General features: G+C 46.3%; 1 protein-coding gene across 3 annotated transcripts; it reads right to left on the minus strand.

The window, feature by feature from the left end:
* Window positions 1-40: 40 nt before the first annotated feature.
* SPG21 (SPG21, maspardin) lies at window positions 41-10,871 on the minus strand. Of its 3 annotated transcripts, XM_027688672.1 has the most exons (10): window positions 10,705-10,871; window positions 8,983-9,040; window positions 7,682-7,775; window positions 4,308-4,469; window positions 3,416-3,496; window positions 2,658-2,803; window positions 2,034-2,142; window positions 1,473-1,580; window positions 954-1,094; window positions 42-657 (listed from the first exon to the last, which is right to left on the minus strand). In XM_027688672.1, the coding sequence occupies exons 3-10, from the start codon at window positions 7,742-7,744 to the stop codon at window positions 535-537; spliced, it is 933 nt and encodes a 310-aa protein (XP_027544473.1). In that variant the 5' UTR covers window positions 7,745-7,775; window positions 8,983-9,040; window positions 10,705-10,871; the 3' UTR covers window positions 42-534. The 3 variants fall into 3 exon arrangements, with proteins under 3 accessions (XP_027544471.1, XP_027544473.1, XP_027544472.1); XM_027688670.1 differs by lacking the exon at window positions 10,705-10,871 and having other exon boundaries at window positions 41-657; window positions 8,884-8,985; XM_027688671.1 differs by lacking the exon at window positions 8,983-9,040.
* Between the last annotated feature and the right edge of the window lie 308 nt (window positions 10,872-11,179).

Genomic DNA, 11,179 nt, shown 5'->3' on the forward strand with positions numbered 1-11,179 from the left:
TGAAAGTGAAGTTTTATTGAAAACCATTTTTTAACAGCAAGAAAGTTAAAAATTCAAATGCTTTATTTCAAATAGAAACAAACTAACTTACAACACAACATATGAAGCAAATAAGTGATGGCAACATGGTCACTTAAACATCTTTTAAATCAAACATTCAACAAAAATATACGTCAGCTTGTAAGGACACAATCTGCATGTGGTAATATATACAGCCAAGTGAAAAATATAAAAAGAAATATACTGTTCTGCTTAAGAATATGACAGTGAAGACTTTGGTAGAAAAAATGTCTTTATTGTTTAAAAGTGTAGTCTTCAAAGATGCTTCCTTGAATCCAAAGACTAAAAATCAAAGAGATCTATCCTATTACACTGCTGGAGGTTTCTGTCCGTGGGTAGTTCACTGATTGCTGATCCTGTAGGAATCACACAGTGATAATCGGCTAACATAAGGGAAAAGGCAGAGTGGGAACAGCTGATTGTACACAGGAAGACCACCAAAGTGATGCCTCTGTTTCACTGGCACTCCCAAGCCTATTGCTCTTCTTGCTCATTGCTGGTGTGAAGACTGATCTTCTGGACTTCCAGCTCCTCTGCGCTGACCATGGAGGGATCGATGGCTGCGTACCGGGTACCGTGGAACTGCAGCAAGTGGATCTGTGGGACACAGGAAATAACACGGGAACAGCTGTAGAAGGACATTGATAAAGGAGAAACATTCCTTCCAAGTAATTTTTATGAGGATGAAACCATGGCTCTGGAATACAACAGAAAACCCCCAAAAGCTGCTCCTCCATGAATGTGGCTGCTCCAGCCCGGCCCTTTGGTATCAGAGATCTCCGAGCACACAGAGCTCAGGGAAGTCAAGAAACAAAACAAGCACAGAGCTAGAGTTTCCTGCTGCTCTTGTGGCTAAACACATTTGTAAACTGAGTTTGAATTCAGAGACTCACCTGAATATATAGGTTGACCTCAGCACTCCTGCAGAGATAGGGGAAGTTGCCTCCTGTTTTGAGGTGAGCTCTCCTGGCATTGGGGTAAAGTTTATACATTTCTTCTTTCGCTTCCGTTGAAAGTGCGCTTTGGTCAAACACCTACAGAACAAGTCCCAGCAGTCAGCTCTGAATCTCAGATCTTGTTGTTACATCAGACATCAGACTGGCTCTGTGTTGCTCCTAGAAGTGCCTCTCAGCTTCTTTGTGGAACAGTGTAATGAAATGAAAACAAGCAAATTTGTTGGGCACTGAGAAAGGCAAAGTTGGAATACTAGAACATGTGGTTGAGTTACTGCACTGAATATACAACTCAGTGTAGCAGAGAAGAGTCACAGTGTTGCCCAGTCAGCAAAAGGCTTCCCTAAATACAAAAAGTTACATGCCAAATGCTCACTAACTTGCTAATGGAATATCAAGCCCATCTGTTAAGGGGAGGAAACAGTGCTTAAGAAAAAAATTTAGTTGACATGAACTTACATCCATAATGGTTACAGGGATGTCTCGGATTTTGTGAGGCTCTACATAGGAGTTCTGGCAGTTGAGGGTGAGTCTTGAGGCGAGCTCGCTCTGCCCCAGGCTCTCCAGCTTGCAGGAGAGAGAAACACTGATTTAATAACATATTTCACTGCAGAAAGTTAATGTAATGTGAACAATAAAGTCAAAGAGAAGATGGAATTATAACCTTCATCCATTTAAAACTAACTCAGTATTAGTCTGCATGAGACAAACACTTAGAGCATGTTCCATTAGTTGCTCCTGCCCCCAGGGAATGGCCTACAGATGTATCCCAGTACTTTCTCCTCTTTCATCTTAGTTCCTTAACTTCCTCTCTTTTGATCTACATAAATAAGCAGAACTAAGGTAAAGTCACCACCCCAGTTAAACTGCTGGGGCTGTGACAATCAGCACCTGCTAAAGATCCATTCCTCACTCCTCCTCCTGGGCCAGGGAATGAAGAAAGCACAGAAATCCCTACACCCTCCTGCTCAGTGAATCTACAGAGTGACACCACAGCCATTGGAGCACACGGATACCTACCCTGTCCACCATGAAATCAATCCCATCTGCCATCTCAGGATCTAGAGGACCAGATGCAAAGTTCCCAAGGACAATTTTTTTCAGCATAAAAGCAGGCATCAGCCAAAAGCTAGAACAGAAACAAGATGTAACAATCTTCAATAACCAAGGACTCCAGCACTGAGAGGTTTTGTTGTAAATGCTCCCTTTCCTTGCACAGACTTTGTGCCTTAACTTCAAATGAAATCCTGAAAAAGCTTTAAGAGCAGAGAGATGGAAAACATGGCAGTTTGGTGCTTGAAATGTTCTGGGAAGCTTTTAACCTTACATGGCAAAAGAGTATTTTAAACACACTGAGGAACACTTTTCTTGCCCTAAACTTCTTTTGTTAGAAAACAGGCAGAGTTTTTAAATCTGACCACACATCCACAGAGGATCACAGAACAACTTGTCTAATTCCACACTCTCAGTTGTGAAAATTTCCATTCCCCTTGTGGTATGGCTTTAAAAGTCATAACTATTCTATCCCATACCTCCCTTACCCAGGCTGAATGAGGTTAGACACATGTCCAACCCAATCAGTGGGACATTTCATTGCAAAAAATTAATGCCACAAGTCTGCTTGCTTGTCCCAGTCTTCCTTACCTGTTTGCTGTCCATGTCTGATTGAAGATAGAAGTGTCACTAAAGGCATTACACAAGATCAGAGACTGAACTCTGGGGGATTTGTGTGTGTATTCAGCAAATTTTTGAGCCAGAAAGCCTCCCAGAGAAGCTCCAAAAAGGTGAACCTAATACAAGGAAAAAACCCAAAAAACAGATGACGTTACACTTGTGAAATGTGACCTCTGAGCCACAATGCCTGATTACAAAAATAGGTCATTCAAGTTTACCCTGTCCCCATAACCCATTTTTTGAAAGAAACACTATTCCATTCATCTTCTGGTTTTATGAGTGACATAAATGTGATAAATATTGACAGAAGGAAATGTTCCACACAGAATCACAGTGCAAATTTCTTTGTGTTCATCAAGCTTAAGAAAAACTCCGAACATTTCACTTTGTTCTCCATAGCTATTCCAACCCAAGGTACTTGATTGTGGTGTTCTGTACTATGTGACTTAGGAATGATAACTTCCATGGGATCTCATGAAAAACTGAAGTCAACCCATACATTTTAATAAGCATAGAGTAGCAGTTGAATTAAGCCAAGTGTTACAATTTCCAAGGGTATTCACCTTCAAAAATAAACTAGTTTCAAATGTGAAATGGCAACACAGCCTCTTTATTTATAGCCTGCATTTTTGTGTCCTATTTTATACACTGGCTCTCAAACAAGACTCTTTCAAACATCAGGTTTTTACTGCAAGGATACATGCACTTCCCCATCTCCAGGCACTCACTTTATCCAGCTGAAGGTGGTCTAACAGTTTCCTGAATCCATCACAGAACTCGAGGTGATCCCAGTACACTGGATACTGCAACTAAAATAATACAAAGTTAGGAAAAGCTGTTTTCAGATCAATCTGCTTCAAAGTCATACCAGTTCTCACATTAGAGGTTTCGGGACACCAACCTGCCTCTCCTGCAGGATGAGGCTCCTCAGCAAGGTCCCCACAGCCCAGGGGTGCAAACACCTCCCCCTCACTTACACAAAAACACACAAAGTGCTGCAGAGCAAGTTTGCTGGGGAAAGTGCAGCATTGCCTCATCCTGTAGTTAGTAGGAGGGGAGGCTGTAACTGTTCTTCAATAATTTTGTAGCATGTAACAGCTACAGAAATCATTAACTGCTGCAAGAGACACAGCAGGACTCTTAAAACCAGGCTGTTTAATATTGTACAAATCAACCATTTCAGTTCAGCGCAGGAGCTGAGAAGCCACAGAAGAGCAGGCTGGGTTTGAAGGAGTGACACAGCATTTGCAGGTATTATATGGGCTAAGAACCATGTTACCCACGATCCCGAGGAAAACATGGAAACCTTGAGCTAACTCCTGTGTTTGCCTCAGCACTAACAAAGATCCAGCTGGAGGCAAAAATGACTTGTGTCCAGGACACACAAGGGGAAAAATAGGCCGAGAAGTTAATTGTGCACATGCACAAGGTTTTCGGTAAATGCTGCTGTGAACACACAGCAGATTCCAGCCTGGATTCACATGCTACCTACTCCAGAGTGCAACTTAGCAAGTTTTTGGTGGATTCCCTTAGTCAAAACTAAGAAGTTCACTATCCAACTTATGATTAGAGCGACAAGCATGAGCACACCAACTCTGACACAGGACTGAGGATACTCACAGCAATAACTCTGTAGCCCCATCCAGTCAGTGCCAAAATTTGCTGGAAAAACACATCTGCAGTTCCACTTACAGGAGGGAGAAATATGAGTGGGCAGCGAATGCTCCTCGGTCCTGCATCATACAGTGACCAGACTTTACTGTCATCATCATCTACTATTATCTGGAAAGAGAGGCACAGGAGGGACAAGAAACACAAGACAAGTGAGGTTCTTCAGCCAGCTTCCAGGATTACTTCTAGAAATTTCCATCATCTAGTAAATGTTATCATACTCATGACCATCTTTTATTCTTCCTCACAATAGCTTTCTTCTCTAAGCTTGTTTTCTAACTGGAATGACAACCATTGTGTGGACATAGCTGGAACAGAATTGTGGCCATGCACCATCAGAACAAATGCTTTGTGCACCCTGAGATAAGCTGGACAAGGAACTGTACCTCAGAAAAGGAACTCCCATGCTCAGGAGAGACCCAGGAGGCCAGTTCAGGGTACCAAGAGCAGCAGCTGGAGGCTGGAAGAGCCAGCACTGCCCCAGGGACAGCTTTTTAAACAATCATCAACATTTGCATTCATGGACAGAAGACGTTCCAGGTCTGAATCCATGCAGGCCTGCTGAATTAAGCAGCTAACACCACAGTTATTGATCTGAAACACTTAGAGTTGCCTGCCAGAAACAGAGACACACACAGCTCCCAGGACAGCACTGCAAAGCTGAGCTAGGAGGAAAAACACTTCCATCATCTGGCATCATCTCAGGAGCATCTGGAGTGCCCAGGACACACGGCTGGCTGAGGCAGATTATTCTCACATGAGGTGCTACCATTAATAAGCAGCTCCTCATATTCATCAATATCTTCAAAAGTATAAGAATTGGGTCTTCTTTTCTAGCAGTGCTAAAGCCTGACTTGTTTTGACAGGGCCTGTTCTACCAGCAAACTGTTTTGTTTATTAACATTTCCTTTCAACTCCACAACCCAGCAGAAGCATTTGGCTTGTACCAGATAACAAGCACAAACCTCTGGGGAAAGCCCATGTCACACAGTGGGATTCATCTCCTCTGTATCAAGATTTTACAGCTTTTTGAACAGTTATATACAAGCACAATTTACTTTTCCAACCCAGCAGTTAAGCTTCTCAGCAATCAGAGAACAGTGTAACACAAATCAGATTTGCTTGACTAACAAATCTGCTCCTAATGAAGCCAGTATTTTAGGCTCTGGGGGCATATGAGGAATCACATGATACTGTTGTTTTCTAAAGTCTCTATAAAAAAAAAGGAAGATTGCATACCAGAGCTTCCAGATCACTGAAACCATTTAAACATAAACTTTCTATAAAAGCTCTCCCAACCTCCCCAAAAAATACCCTTTGAACACAACTCCTGGGCTTCAGGCCTTGCCATTCTCAGCTGTCCTCCCATCAGTAACGTTGGACCTGTTCAGGGTGGCTCCCCTGAGTTTTGCAAGGCCAGGGTGTCCCTTGCTGAAGACTTTTAGGAATGACTTATCTAAGAGAGGGAGCAGTGTATGTAAATGGAGATTCACAGGCAAAGCCAGAGATTCAGTTAACAAATGTTATTTTCTGTGCTGTACTTCCTATATGTGGCCAGGGCAGGAAGGGTGATGGAGCTGTGCATTTCCTGAGTCTGTCAGGAGAAACATCTCAGCCTGTTCTCCAACAAACCGCTCTGGCTCTGCTTCCTTAGGTCGATGTGACAGCAGTAACCAAGGCTGGTCATTCCTTCCTGCACTTCTGGGGGGGATAATGTATGCAAATGTATTCCCAAAGACAGCTTCAGATATTAATTACATCTCCAAACTGGGCTTTTTTTTTCCCTTTGCTCTCCAGTAACCAGGACTGGTTTGTTTATTCCTATCTTCTTCACACCCCACATTCACCACTGTGGCATCTCTCGATTTTGAGCAGACGGAATCACTCATGAGGGTGAGGCACTCCCTGGTCTGAAGGTCACCAGGGCACCATCAGCTTCAGTTTACACATGTCCCCAGTTATGAAACCCTGAGCACTCACAGCAGCTGGAGGCAGTGGCTGCTGGCAGTGAGCTGCAGTGTCACAACATCCCCATGGCAGCAGCACCGTTGTAACCACAACCTCCAGCTCACTATATTGCATCCCACAAAACAGAGCCTCAGAGCACCTACACCTCTTCCCACTGAAACACTTTCTCCTGGCTTTGCTGACCTGGCGAGGTACTGCCTGAAGGCAACAGCATGACACAAACAGACCCAGCAGGTCTGGTACTGCCCAGAAACAGCTGGACAGCCAGGGACAAACAGAGCATGTGTAGTCAACAGCAACAGATTTTTCTTAATTGCAGAACACACAAACTGGCAAAGTGAATGAAAATCCTATAGCCTTTCCTTAAAGGTGTTCCTGCAGCCCACACTGCCATCCAGGTTAGGGAACCAAACCAACTGGAAGTCAGCTTAGCCCAAAACCAAACTATAAAACACCTCAAGCTAAGCAGGCCACTGACTCTGCTCGGCATGTACGGCCCCATCAGAGACTGTGCTTGCAGGAGCAGGCTGGGGGGGAAGGCAGCACTGTCCTTCAGTCTGGCAGGAGCCTGGGCTGCTGCTGCAGGTCAGGCTGTAACCACAGCCTCAGCAAGCCTGACCTGCAAAAGGCACATGTGAGAGCCTGACCCAGTCAGGAGCCACATCCTAGTGCTGCACCCTGTGCCTTCTCTGTCCTCGGGATGTACAGAGCGGGAGCTGGAGCACTGCACACCTCCAACTCTCCCCTGGGGCTCAGTGAAAGGAAGCAGAGAAATCCAAGAGAGAGGAGAAAGTCGTTGGACAGTGTGATTCAGCAAAAGACATCTAAAGGACACACAGCAGAAGAAACCATTTGGGGTTTTCCACCATGGTTAAGGATCTTCCCCCTCTCAGTAACCCTGTGTGAAGTCCAACTGCTGAGAAGTTGCCTTTAGATGCTGCTTTGGCCTGAGGATGATGCGTAGGGACAGTGGAGGTGGCTCTGGCAGCACAGGGTCAGTGCCCTGCCTCAGTGCAGAGCACACAGGCAGCTCTGAGAGGCCACGTGTGATCCCCAGCACACACTATTTCCTTGGAGTCTCCTCCTCAGGCATGGCTGGGATCAGGACAGCAGGTACTGCTGCTGTGGGTCACAGCTGGGAGTCTCTGCTCCCCATCACTTGCAGAAGTGACCTTTGAGAAACACGTGAAAATGGTGTGCTTTCGTGCACTCACATGACATGTGGGGCAGCAGTTCAGGAGATAAAGCAGGTCAGTAGCATAGCCACAGCTGCCCTGCATTAACCACACAGTTTGGCTTCCCCCTGCTACAAAACAAGGAGACTTCACCCACAAGACAATTCCAGCTGTACATACCTTTTTAAGAGGAACTGTGCTTCTGAACCAGTTATAGTCAGGAGAGACTTTAATCTCTCCCATGATGTTTAGAAAAACCTCAGTCTGGGTCAGCCTGCAAAAGAGAAAGTGAGAAATCAATACAGCAGCTTTCCCATGGGCAGCACTCGAAAGCTGTGCCATGGATATAAAGCATTGCAGGGGGATTTGCTCTTATCAGTTGATGGCACTACCTCTGACTCACACCAAGTTTACTTTTGGTGAGTTTTCATCACAAACCATGTAATTATTCCCCCAAGAGGCAGTCACCTGACTGCCTTACTGCACCAGCCTAACTGTGAAATGATGACGCGTTTGTAACAGCATTCCCCTGGGACAGCTGCAGAGCAACTCAATTGTGTTGCAGGCTGTAAGTGGCTTAAAGCCTTAAAGCAGGTTTTTGATTTGTTTTAAATTGATAAAGCACTCCAGATTTATAGCTAATAAATATTCATACAATTCACTCAGCAGCTCACACCACAGACATTATTTCATGTCTCAGTATTCAGATCACATCCTTCCATCCAAGTACAACTGACCCAGAGGAGTCCCAGAGCCCATCAGGAACATCATCTGATCCGAGGCTTAATTTACAGAAGATTCCTGAAATTTCAACTCTATCTACACAGAAGCAGACTCTTGTCGGGAATTACCAATGAAGAGACCTTTGAAACACAATTAATACATTTTGAACAAACTGATTCAGAGTTGGGGCCACACAGGAATGCCACTAATTCACTCCCCAGTCAGAATGTCCAAGCACACATAATGAGCATCTTATAATACTCCATTAATTAGTAATAAATGCTGAGGTAACTCCAAGATTTAACTCTTTTTTTAAAAGCAGCTTAAAAGAGACCATTAGCTTCCATTTATCCAACAAATGGCATCGAACAGTTTTGAAGCTTGGAGACTCAATAGCTTCACTCTGAAAGCCAACTGCCTCAGGAGATTATTTTCATGCATTCACACACAGCACTGAGCATAACAAAACAAAGAAACTTTTGCTCTTGTTACTTAACAGTTGCCAAGCCTAAATCAATAGGTTTTGTTTCTTAATTCTTCATAAAATAAGACCTTGTTGTGTTCTGTGAGTCACTGCAATTCATTTCTCCCTGCAGGGGAGCTGCCGGTGGGCAGCTTAACCAGTTTACAGGGTTACAGCTGGATTAACAGTTAGTTACAATTTCCTCATCTTTCAGTCTTCATTTGCCACGTTCCAGGTGCAGAAAACATGAATTTTAAAAAGGGAAGTACCTTCTGAATTGCAAGACAACACACACCTTCCACAGAGCACGAGCTACACCTCTCACGTCCAAGGGTTTCAGGTGGGGAGTTCACCTGTGTGGCCGCTGTTTCAAATTTGTAGTTTCATTTTGGTGCTTGCTCTAATTATTTTGCTCTCTATCACAGTCTGGCAGCAGGTAAAAATACAGCAAAAGTGAAAAATATCTATTTCCAAAGCGGAGCAGGTGCAAGGATGAGTTACTGGACTGGGGGACAGCGGATCACTGGAGAAAGGAAGCAGTGGTTCAGACTAATTCCTCTCCATAACCACACACCAGTGGCTTTCTAAAAGCTGTTCAGCAAACAACAGTGTGACAAAGTTGTGGCGGACATAAATTACAGGAAATGCCTTAAAACACACATTATCTTGCAGTGTTATATTGACAGGGCCAAGAAGCAAAAGTCACGGCCAGGGACCGCACGGACACAGAGGCGCCGGAGAGGGAGACTTTCTACTGATAATTCTGCCTGCCAGAAAGGTTTGGCAAATCTCTCCCAGTTGTGATCACCTCCCTGCTTCTGCCCCCTGAGTCTTTCAGTACCATTAAGGTGATTTTTGTGGGCTGGTAGCACAAAGCTGTGTCATTACACTGGGTAAGGAAAGGCTCCAATGCAGGTGAACTCCGTCCTGCACCTGTACCTTGCCTCACACCATAGGGAGTTTAGAGTCCACCTGAAATCTAAATTTTGAGCTTCCCAGCTCACCTGTTATGACTTGTGGAAGTGAACCATTGGCCTATAACACCTGGGCTGATTTCCCCCAGCTTCCTTATAAAGGTGCATTTATGCCCACCACTCCTAAGGGCTGCCCCTCTTTTCAGGAAAGAGGAAACAGATTGTCTTTGATTAAAGAAGTTTTTGCTGATGCCCTGTTACTGAAATGTTGTTTGGGTTTTTTTTTTCCTTTGGCACAGAAATGCAGCATTAAATTTGCACACACAAACACTCATGTCAACAACAACACGTGCTTTACAGCTGTAGAAAAGCTGAACCACGAACTCAAAACAGGAACTTGGCCACTAAAGGTAACTCAGACCACAAAGAACCTGACCGGGCTCTGAAGACCCAATTTTCATTTTTAGGAAAACCAAAACAACCCGAAGAACTCTTATCTCCTAAAAACAACTCCTCTACAGGAAGAATCACCTACGGATGACAAGCAGTTGGGAATGCTCTCCTTGTGAGTTACCCCACCACACCAGCGACATGTTCCGTTCATTACTGATTTAGAAAGGCAACGAAAAAGAAGATTTACGGGTAACTGGGGCACGGACGCAGCACCTTCTCCTCTCCCCCAGCAACACTCCCACCCCCCCTGCACCCAGCCCCTGCTCCATCCCCATCTCAGCCACACTTGGCCCCCCCCAGCTTTGCAGGAGGAAGGAGACAACAGCCCACTCAGCACGGGCTTCCCCCCCTGCAGAACCGGCTGAGGCGGCCCCTTCCCTGAGAGACCCCCGGAAAATGAACCCCAGGGCGGAGCTGACGGGACGAGTCCCAACCCTCCCCTCTCCCTCAGAGGTCCCTCCAGAGCTTAAAACACATTCCCCACCCCCGCAGAGCCCCGCGACCCCCCCGGCACAGCCCCTCAAGGAGCAACACCGTCCCAAACAATGAGAGACGCCCGCGGCACCTGAGGGCCCGCCCGGCTCCTCAGAGCCCCCATGAGAATCAAGGGCAGCAGGCCCGTCTCCACAGCGGCAGCGGCAGACCCCCACCTTGCCCGGTCGGTGCTGGCCGCTCACGGGCTGGCAGGGCCCGGTGAAGGATGCCGGACGAGGAGCAGGACGAGGATGAGGATGAAGATGAAGAGCAAGATGAGGACCGGGATTTTCCCCCCCCCCGCGCCCCGCGCGCCCGGCCGGGGGCACGCGCCGGCCGCCGCTTCCGGGTGCTGCGTCCGCGCCCCCACGTGACTCCCGGGGGCGGGGCGGGGGCGGGGCCTAGGGCGCTCGCGTCGCCATCGCTGCCGGGGTGGGAGTCACGTGCCCGCCCTGTAATTACCAGTGTTTGGGGGGGAGGGGACTGTAAAAGTTAATCATTCCGCCCCCAGGGGCACCTGACGCTATCCCAGGTTGCCCCGATCTGGCCTTGGACGCTCCCAGGGACGGGGCAGCCACGGCTTCTCCGGGCAACCTGTTCTCTGACAGGTTATACTGAGTCATTCCTCTTAATGACCGGGTGGGGGTCAAT

Source organism: Neopelma chrysocephalum, unplaced genomic scaffold (genome assembly GCF_003984885.1).
Source record: "Neopelma chrysocephalum unplaced genomic scaffold, ASM398488v2 Primary Assembly neopelma1_75, whole genome shotgun sequence".
Classification (NCBI taxonomy): Eukaryota; Metazoa; Chordata; class Aves; order Passeriformes; family Pipridae; genus Neopelma; species Neopelma chrysocephalum.